This window comes from Petaurus breviceps, unplaced genomic scaffold (genome assembly GCF_028583685.1).
Source record: "Petaurus breviceps papuanus isolate PSGF00001 unplaced genomic scaffold, PetGlider_PUasm1.0 186, whole genome shotgun sequence".
NCBI lineage: Eukaryota > Metazoa > Chordata > Mammalia > Diprotodontia > Petauridae > Petaurus > Petaurus breviceps.
In genome coordinates this window covers 29,025,253-29,035,905 of record NW_027185798.1, presented here as the reverse complement: position 1 = coordinate 29,035,905, position 10,653 = coordinate 29,025,253, and the positions used below count along the sequence as shown (strand labels likewise).

The window sequence follows — 10,653 nt, the reverse complement described above, 5'->3', positions numbered from 1 at the left end:
TGTGTGTGTGTGTGTGTGTGTGTGTGTGTGTGTGTGTGTGTGTGTGTTTCTCACGTGGGTTCTAAACTGAAATTGATTTTGAAGTCAATTCTAAATGAGAAGTTTCCGAAATACTTTTGAGTAATCACACTATCATTCACTTCAGTGTACATAACCCTTCAAAATGATTATTCAGGATAACATTCACCTGGATGCCTACATTCTTGAGGGAGGGCAGGGATGTAAGGTGTGTGTCTCCATGTATTTTAATTCTCATTTGGGAAGGCCACAGATTATTAAATACCAAAGAAGGTGAATACTACTGACAAGTGATGGTACATGGACCAATTCTTCATGTAATGGGCTAGCTGCTCTTCAAAGCAAATTCTGCTCAAACAGTCCACTGCAGAAATGCTGCCATACCCCCTCCCATCAGCAGCACGACTGCTTTCTCTTCTAGTGCAAGAGAACTTAAGGTTCTGACGAGGGTCAGAACTTAAGCCCCTCCCATTCAAAGAGCTGTCAAGTCACTTTCTTTTCTTTACAGTTTACTGCCTATCGTATTTCAGAAAGTGCATCTTCATACAAAAATGCTCCACATGCTTCACACTCCACTTTCGTAAACCTCTGCCAAATAACAGGGGTTACTTATAGAGTCATTCTCCCTTGCAGCTAACATAATGCCTTACATTTGTACAGGTTTTCATGCAGTCATATGGAAAACATTCATGGGATTCACAGTTAGGATCTCCCGCTGTACTTCATGTGGTTTTTATTTAGCAGAATTTGTAATTAGTGGTAATTTATGAGGATTTTTCTTTATGCTCACTGTAATAAAAGCCCCTCAAAATGCTGAAAGTTTTCGAGAAGACTTTAGATTTGTTATTAAAATCCTACCCATCCATATTAATAATTTAAAACATTTTTTAAGGCAACCTATGCTTGCGGGTAAGTTTTCATTTATATCACTTACATCTATAGAAGGTTCCATGTACAGAACTAAAGCCCAAATTTCATTTTCTCTCAAAATTTTCAACTAAGTTAGCATCAGTTACAGGGGAAGCATGAGCTTACTTCTTGAAAACTTCACTGAAGTCACAAAGAAGCAAACTCATGCCTTAGATGTCAGTGCAACCCAGGAATCATCTCACACATGACAGGAGCAATACCATATAACTGCACTGTTTTCCATTCACAAAACATCAAGCCAATATCCATCAAAGAACATCTCTGGAAGACATGTCTACCTGAGAATTCAGGAGAGTTTCATGGTGATATCCATGTTTTGATACCTACAGTATTAACCATCTCCAAATGTCCAACACTGGCCCAGTGCTTTCGCTTTATTTCCTTACCCTCCCGATGAGTCCGTATTTTGCTGTCCCTGGTTACTATAAGATTGCTGGCCATATGAGCTTTGCTTTTGATTTTCATAACCACCGTAGGACTGTGAATAACCTAAAAAATGTATGGGTATCCATTTAGTAAGTGTTCTGAGATTTTAAAATGTCTAAAATAGAAAATTTTACAAACCAGCCCAACCTGATTGACTCTGTCCATAACTTGAGTAGCCGCCATAGTTCTGTCCATAAGAGGAATCAGCCGTTTGCCCATAGCCAGAATAACCCTGAAATTTAGGTAAAGGCTCATTTCATTGCCTACTGAAAACAAAGTAAATGTGTAAATGGATCGTAGTTTGGACTTCAACCTACTTGTGGTGCTTGTCCATAGCTTTGGTTGCTTTGATTGCCATAGGAATAGCTGTAAAAGAAACATTTGAATTTTTTAACAGAAGGCTGCCAAAACTAAGTCTTACATCATCTACCATTATATAAGGAAACCTGAATATTTCAACTCAAAGCTTCCCAAGGAAGTTTAATTTTATGTCATCTCTTAAAGAGTTAAGTCAGAATCCTATGACATAAGATAGTAGAATCTTTACTGGAAGAGGCCTAGATTTAAATCCTAATCAGGTGGTCAAGTCATTGAACATCTGAGCACTGCTTTTCCTCATCTCTAATATTTATACCACATTCCTACCAGGGATGTAGGGCGCAAAGCACCACCCAAAGGTGAGTTTCTAGGCATTTCCAGAATATGATAAAAAAGAGATTTTCAAGGTCATCATGTCTAAAACCAAGGCATATGGAGAGTTAGTGATAAATCCATGTACAGGCCTCCTCTCATCTCGTTTATTTTCTGCTCCCCAATATGCCTAATAACTTGGACATTCTGAAAGCTGGCAGTCATTAACGATTCCATTACCCTAACTTCAATGTGCACACTGAATATGTGCCATATACTTTATATGTGCCACATACTTTATATGCACAATCTCATTTTCTCCTTAAGGACCCTCCCCCACCCCCACTTTTGAGCACAGACACTTTGAATTCCAAGTACAGTCTAAAGAGTTAGCTTTGCTTTGTAAAATCTTTCATAAGCCAAATGTAGTGTCAGCTACACCAGAAAATATCATGCTCAAAAAAAGGTACATGCCAAAGACAGCAAAGATGCCATAAGGCTTAGGCAGCATAAGGCTAATTCTTTGCATTAACAACCTCATCTATTTCACTATCATACTTGACAAATTCCTTTCTTCCTGACATTTTGACATACACATGCAATGTAACTTGAAATTCCCAGAAAAGGAAAAGGATACAGCTTTAAAGAAGCACTTAACTGCATATGAACATATGAATGTGCAACACTGTAACCTGAATCCTTTTTAATTTTCCACTAACACCAAGGCACACTATTCCCCAAACCTTTCTCATATGCATGTGTACTTATTTTTCTGAAATTCAAAGTTAAAAAATCTACATACAAAAGTTACTCTCCATAAACCATTATTTTCCTTTTATTTTACCGTGTTTTCCCGATAATAAGACCTATCCCAAAAATAAGCCCTCCCCTTACTGTGTAAGATTCCTCGAAAATAAGCCCTCTCCCGAAAATAAGCCCTATTGAGATTGCTACTGTAGTGAAGGTGATCCCCTGCGCTACACGCTACATGCTACATTATGGTACCCTCTGTATGCACCGTCCTCCCCCCCCCGGGTGAAATGCACGCCACGCTCCGAGCTGCATCCAATCAGAGCTGCAGCAGTGAGCGCGTCATCCTGTTCTTCCCCAGTGATTTGCTTATTGAATAAAGGTACATTTTTTTGTTCACATTTATCTGTTTATTAAAATTGCTGTCAATGTTCATTAAAATAAGCCCTCCCCTGAAAATAAGCCCTCTGGTGTTTTTCTGTCCAAAAAAATTAATAAGACAGTGTCTTATTATCGGGGAAACACGGTAGCTTATGCCATGGGGTTTCTCATACATGTGAATTGCTACTCCATATAGCTGTATCCACTGAGTTGCAACCCATTTTCCAATACCAGAACTAGAATGACAGAGAACTTATTGGTAAACAAGAAAAGCGGATTCTACATGCTCCTTCACAAAAGAACAATAACAGCAATCAATTTCAGTTAGATCCTCCTACATGCTGGACGTGGCACTCTTCACATTCTGGCACTGCAAGAACTCTCCCAATGTGGCCACGGTTGTAAATACTGCTGCTTTGAGAAAAGAGACTGCTGCCTGGGAATATTACTCCACAGAGATCTCAGCATCTTACAGTTATGCTAGGACATCATATAGGAAACAGCCAAAAGCCTAGGAAAAATTAGTTATTTAAACACTTCTAAATCAGAGTTAAGCTGTTTGCTTTGGGGTAATTTCTTAAAGCAAATGGTTCAAATGTACTACCTGAGATATTTTCTTTTATCTCCATATATGGGAACTCCATGTATTCCTATCAACTTCAATCCATTTCCTTACTCTGCTAGATCTCTTGTTTACAAAGGCTAACCTTCTTCCCCCTCATGAATATTTACAGCTAATTTTTAACTCCCCTAAGACATCCAGAAAACAACTCTCAAGTGAAGTGGTGAATCCCACCTGAATTCTCCTGTTTCAATTCCACTCAATATATTAAGTGTATACTTTACCTTTGCTGATCACCCCCAGACTGACCGTAACTTCCAGAATCTAAAACACAAAGAAATAATGTTAAAACCTTGTAGGGAAAGCCTCATCCATTCAAAAACAAACTTTAACCCCTCTATGCAAGAGCTAACAGAAGGTACAAGACATGAGTTAAAAGAAACTATACAGAGAGGTCTATATAAATAACTTTTTGCTTTTTTCCTCATCATTTCAACTATAAACCCTCTTATTCTACACATGCTATTGGTCACAAGGTGAGTTAGGTGAAAACATATGGATACATCTGCACAAAACCATCACCATTCAAAAAAATGTTTTTTCTGATAAAATATATCCACAGACGGGAAAGGCAATAGCCTTATCTATGACAGATATTCTATTACACAGAAGTACTATTTCCTTTAGTCAACTGCAGTGCCCAAGTCCAATTCAAAAATACGGATTTACTTGTACATTTTACCTCACAGTTCCCTGACATGCTGTCCACCTTGAATTCTCAAGAAATCCTGGAGAAGTGGCACATATTTTTCCTCTCATGAGTCACTGTGATTGTCAGCAATAGCAGAAGCCTAAGAGCTTAGTTGAAATAAGAGTTGGGGGAAAATAAAATACTGCTGACAATTCTTCCAGTGTTCCTGAAGAACAGTTAGGGGCAAACATGTCCTAGTCTGGACTTACCTCGTGAGTAAAGGAATGATTTACAAGTACCCTATACACACATACAAATTCCCACATACCTTTCAATAGAAATAAAATTAGGAAAAGAGAGGGAAGGTATAAGTAAATACAGCATAAAAGAAAGCAATGCATCATGGGGAAACACCTCGAAATCTGAATTCATATTCTTCCTCTGACTAACTTCAAGCAGTGACACACATTTTTCAATTCACTACCTCCTGGAATCTTTACTGTCTCCATAATAAAAGGCCATACAAAGTAGCACAAGTTCTCAAAGTTCATTTGTCATGTAACATATTTCTGTAACGATATAACTAAATATGTTTCAATTCTATATTTGAATTACAAAACTAACTCTGGTCAGATTAGTTGGCATTTATACCCAGCAATCACCCTAATTCAATGATACGATTTTTGCTCATTTCATTCAAGACAACCTTAATGGGAAAATGGCATTAGCTATGCGTCAGAAGAATGCCTGCCATTTTCCAGAGTATGTGATCTATACATGTGAAGATATCCCTCACATAGTATCATCACATTCAAGACAAGATATTTCATTAATTCATTATATGGGGGGGAAATACTGAAAAAGAAGCAGTTACATGCTACTTCCCCTACAAAAAATGGAGAGTGGACTAAACAATCATAATTACTACTAGTTTAGAAGTAATTTGTTGACCAGAATTTTATAAAACAAAAAGGTGTTGCCACTTTCACATTTTATAAACACAGTCTAGTGCACTGAGCACTCACTGTTACTTTTAATATACATTACTACCATTTTTAATCAGCAGGACCTGATATAGAAATACCATAGCCAACAATACCACCTTACATTTGAGGTAGTTAGATGGCATAGTAGAGCGACAGCCAATCAGAAGGCCTGAGATCCAATCCCATTTTGGACATTTAGTAGTTAGGTAACCCTAAAGAAGTCATTTAGCCTGTCTCAGCCTCAGTTTCCCCTGTAAATTGGAGGCAATAATAGCACCTACCTAGAGCTGTAAACCTTAAGGAGTCATACAAACATTAGCTAGTATTATTTGTATGAGACAAAACTTACAAGGTGATTTTTTTCCCACAACTCTGAGAGGGTGGATAGTAAATCTCATTTTACAGATGATAAGACTAGGTCAAGGAGAGATTAAGTGAAAGTCATTTTCCCATGCCACCAGCGATTTTTTATTGGCAAAACCAGAACTGAAACCCAGATTCCCAAGTCTAGTGCTACTTCCACTACAAACATGCAAACCTTTTCTTCAATTAGTTCTAAGTGTAAAAAAAAAAGGCAGCAAAGTATTATCTATCATACAATTAACTGCCAAACATTTAGTGACTTGGATATTTAAAGGCTGGTACCACAGGATGAACCAAACTTTCTGATTACATCTACAAAGAAACCATGAATTTCAAGCGGTAAGCCCCTGGAAGTATTGTTTATGTTCGATCATCCATTTGAAATGAAAATGCACACACTAATAAATCATCTATGGTTACTCTAAATAAAAGTTTAAGCATCCTACAGAATACTGAATGAGCACTTTCAGATTGTAAACCATACACATCTCCTCCCTTGAAACATGACAGATTTTATTCATTTGGGGAAGAAATCTCATTTTTAGTCAAATAGCCTGGATATATGTAGTGCTTTAAATACTTCATTTGATCCTCACAAGCGTAGGGGGTGCTTTTATTATCCCCATTTCACAGATAAGGAAATTGAGGCAGGCAGTGATTAAGTGACTTGACAATACCACAGAGCTACCAAGTATCTACAACTTGACACCAAACAAACTGTTGGGCAGATCACATTCTTGATAGACATAACCAGTCAAAATTGTCATGCCACTGCCTCTTTAATAGTCATAAACTCCCCCCACAGGAAGGGAAACTCAGTATCTGACTTCCAACACCCAGAAAATAGGAGCAAAAAGCCAGATTCATTGATTAGCTAAGGAAAGTATGTGTGCCCTCTTCCCCATCTTTATTTTTTTGTATTCATTCATTCATTTCTGCCTATACCATCAGCAGGATAGTAGATCACAACTTTTTTCCCCCAAGCTTTTAATTACTAACAGGTACCGCCCTTTGAGGAAAAAAAAAAAGCAGACTTTGGCCACCAGGCAAGATTTCCAACCACATGGTTTCATTTCACTGAAATGTTGTGCCTGCTCAACTTAGCACCTAGGAAAGGAAGGCACCCACAACAAGGCTAGCCAGCAGCCCCCACCCCCTTTTTTTCCCCAGGACTGGAGGAGGGGGCCTCAGAGCCCATCAGCCTGGTTGGGCAAAAGGGTGGGTGCCCAGTGGTCCAGATCCTGGGGGTCCCCGGGCGCCTTAGCTTTCTGACTTGGCCTTCAACCCCAGCTGTCTTTGTTTTTCCCGTCCTCTGCCCTCCCAGGGCTTAAGTCAGTCCCTCCCACAGAGTAGGTGCTTTATGGACGGGTTTCTTTCTTTCTCTCAGCTCTTTGCGGGCAGGGGGAGACTTTTGCCTTTGTGCTTAGCACCGCGGGGCACAGTTTCCTAAATGTTCGATCGATGAATCGTTTTTGTCTTTAGGTTGGGGGTGGGGGGCGGCTTTTACCCTTTTTATATCCCCATCGATTAGGATAGCACCTGGCACACAGTAGGCGTTTCCAAAGGTTTATTGATTGGCCGGCTTCTCTCGATTTCCCCTCCCCCCCTCTAGAGCAGGGGGTCTTTTGCCCTTTTTCCCCATCCCCAAGCCTAACGCAGTGCCTGGCACACAGTAGGCGCTTCTTAATGTTTACTGACTGATTTCTCCTGTTCCTTCTCTTCTCTCCCTTTCATTCGAGGAGAGCTTTAAGCGCCAGGCCGTGCACACACACCCCTCCGGGGACACATCAATAATAGAAAAGTGTCGCTTTCAGGAACGGGTAAGCAGCAGGGAAGGGGACGCCAAGACCCCCCCCGAAACTAGGGGCGATTCGTGAAATTGGGGGGACCAAGGGACTTTTACGAGGCAACTTTCTTTGAAGAGGACCGCGTACACAAAAGAAGCGGGAAGCGAGAAGGGGAAACTGAGACCGGGGGCTTCGGCTCGAGGCCTCGATGGCCGTGGCGGGGGGAGGGAGGACCCCGACGCTCCGACCGCGGCTGCTCCCGTCTCCCCCCAAAACCAGAAGGTGTAGCGGAGTCCATCGCCCCCCACCCGGCTCTTCATCAGGGGCCCGTCCCCGCAGATTGGGGCCCGAGGCCGGAGGCCCGGCCTGCCGCGGGCCCGGAGCGTTGGGGACCGTCCGTCCCCCTCCGCGCAACATGGCGGCGGCCGGTCCCTCCCCCCCCAACGCCTCAGCCTCCGCCTCCGCCTCGGCGGGCCTGTCGGAGGGCCAGCGCGGGGCGAGCCTCGGCCGGACCAGCCCCCATACGCCGCCGCCGCCGCTCGCCACAGGGCGCACCTACCCGACATGACTAACGGCCGCGGCGCGGAGCCCCCACAGCCCGCCGAGGACAACGAGGAAGAGGAAGAGAGCCAGGCGGCGCGGCGGCCAAAGCCAGACTGAGGGCGGCGCGGTGGGCCGAGCCCGACTGCGGGGCTCCGGCGGCCAATCAGGGCGCGGCGGCACGTACCACTCCGGCCCGGTCAGAGGGGGCACGCTCTGACCGAACCCAGTCTCCTGGAGCCAGAGCTCGGCAGCAGCCGAGGAAGCCCTCCCCTCCTTGGACCGTACCACGATGGAGAGGGAACGGAGAGGTGGGACGTACCAACGCCGCCTTTCCTGAAGGGAGGGAAGAGTAGAACAAACCAACGGCCTCCTTTATAACCCCCATCTCTCCCTCCCTGATCTAACATTCCGGAGAGTCAAAAAGTATGGAGCGATCGAGTGTAACTCTTCCCAACCAAGAACTAGAAAATATTTCTCCACCTAATATAGAAATGGTACGACCTGCTCCCTTCCCTCCCTCGCGCTTCATGCAAGTAAGTAGACAGCAGAGATTGAGCCACAAGATGGCGTTCTCACATGGGGGGGAGGGGAGGGAAAGAGGGGAAGAGGGAGTCCTAACATCCAGGGTTCCGTGACCACCCGGGGCGGATCCAGCGGATGGGCCTGCCCCCTGAAAAAGCACTACAAAGGGAGGAATGGAGAGGATAACTGCCTCCCAAGCCACCCCCCCAGTGCGCGCGTACACACAGGCACACAGGCACACACACGCACGAGAATGAATTTTAAATTTTCAGCAAAAAGCCAACAAGATCAGCTACAAAGGAACTGAATTAGATAACACCGTGATAACTATAGATTAGACACACTAATTTCCAAAAAAGGAAATGGCAAATAGGAGAGGTCTGCAGTGAGGATTCTGTAGAATTAGGGAGCGTGTTGTTCACACTTTAAAGGAAAAGAAATTGAGTAGTTACAATGAAACTGAAATGGACCAGCCTGCAGCCGGGTTAGCCGGATGCCCCGAAGGTCCCGGGTGGGGCACGAACGCTAGACGCGCCTCGTCCCTAACCCGCTCCTAGGTTTCTCCAGGGGGAGAGAAAAAAAAAAGATTAAATAGTGGCAATATGAGGCCTCTGTGTCCTTCCACTGGTTACAAAGTACTTTCCAGTACATTGTATCCTTGGAGGAAGTAGCACTGATCCCCTTTTACAGATGAGGAAACTAATGCTCAGGGAGATTGGGGTCTTTGCCCAAGGTTACATGCATGGCCAATAAGCAGGGAGAGTGTTGGGTCTTCTGACCGCGGGTCCGGAAATCTTCCAGTACAGCGGTTCTCAAAATGTAGTTGGGGATCCCTGGGGGATCTCGAAGTCAAAGTTATTTTTGTAATAATACTAAGGCGTGGGGCGGCCAGGTAGCACAGCGAGTAAGAGCACCAGCTCCAGTGTTGGGATGACCTGGAGATCGAATCCCGGGCTCAGACACTTAGCACCCACTCAGAAACACCTGGCTGGGTAACCTTGAGCAAGCTACTTAACCCCGATTGCTTATAAAAAAAAATAATAATACTAAGGCGTTTTCATTTCTAATATGGTAAATATCGATAAATATAACTCACATAAACAAAAACTCTTTGAAGTGTCGTCAAGAATTGAGTGTAGAGAGGTCCTGAAACCAGAAAGTTTAAGACCCTCTCCTCTAGTACAAAGAGTAGTTAATTAAGCATGCTAGGCACTGTTAGGTGCTGGGGATAATATGAAACAGGTCCTGTTCATTAATTCAATATTAATTCATCTAGTAAACATTTATTAAGTAAAAACTGTGTGCCAGGCATAAGTCCCACCCCTCAAAGAGCTTACAATCTAGTGGGGAAGACAATATCAAAACAAATATATACAAAGAAAAATATATTTAGGATAAATAGGAAATATTGAAAAGAGGGAAAAGACTGGAATTAAGAGGGATTAGGGAGGCTTCTTGTAAAAGGTGAGATTTTAGATAGCACTTAAAGAAAATCAGGAAGGGAAAAAGTCAATAGGGAAAGCACCCTGCCACAATCTAAGTCTGTCCCAATATTTGTCTTTCCATTCCTTGCCATTTTTAGTGTTTGCCTTGGATTCAGGAAGACCTGAGTTCAAAAATGGCCTAAGACACTCCCTGGCTGTGTAACCCAAGCAAATCACTTAACCTTTCTCAGCCTCAGTTTCTTCATCTATAAAATGAGGATAATAATAGAACTTACTTTCCAGAGCTGTCATGAGAATCAAATGAAATAATATTTGTAAAGTGTTTTGCAAACATCGAAGCTTTAGATAAATGCTGGCTTTTTAAATATATTATTCCCGTATTATTTTATTCTATGCTTTGCAGCTATAGGACACTTCAGTGGATCTGTGATCTCATCGCTATAGGCACTCCATTCCCTCATAATCTATCCCACCCCCTCTCCTCCTATATAACTCTTATCCATATGCTCCTATTAATGCTCCACAGATGGACTGTAGCCTTCTGAGCACCTTCCTCTAGTCAATAATACAAAAGATACAAATACCCTGCTTCTCTCCCCCCCCCCCAAAACACAATCCC

General features: G+C 42.8%; 3 protein-coding genes across 3 annotated transcripts in view; 1 reads left to right on the top strand and 2 right to left on the bottom strand.

Annotated features, from left to right (window-relative positions):
• Positions 1–10,653, bottom strand: part of TAF15 (TATA-box binding protein associated factor 15) — a 135,220-nt gene that overhangs the window by 16,767 nt on the left and 107,800 nt on the right. Inside the window, exons 2-6 of the mRNA XM_069089960.1 lie at positions 8,084–8,182; positions 3,982–4,021; positions 1,692–1,740; positions 1,522–1,606; positions 1,335–1,437 (exon numbers count right to left, since the gene is read on the bottom strand). Coding sequence (XP_068946061.1) covers positions 1,335–1,437; positions 1,522–1,606; positions 1,692–1,740; positions 3,982–4,021; positions 8,084–8,090 — 284 coding nt within the window. The 5' untranslated portion in view covers positions 8,091–8,182. The remainder of the gene's footprint in view (positions 1–1,334; positions 1,438–1,521; positions 1,607–1,691; positions 1,741–3,981; positions 4,022–8,083; positions 8,183–10,653) is intronic.
• LOC138162618 (protein Wfdc21-like) overlaps positions 1–10,653 on the bottom strand; it is a 387,573-nt gene that overhangs the window by 293,812 nt on the left and 83,108 nt on the right. The window lies entirely within an intron of this gene.
• MMP28 (matrix metallopeptidase 28) overlaps positions 8,234–10,653 on the top strand; it is a 73,142-nt gene continuing 70,722 nt past the window's right edge. The window contains exon 1 of the mRNA XM_069089948.1: positions 8,234–8,600. Coding sequence (XP_068946049.1) covers positions 8,493–8,600 — 108 coding nt within the window. The 5' untranslated portion in view covers positions 8,234–8,492. The remainder of the gene's footprint in view (positions 8,601–10,653) is intronic.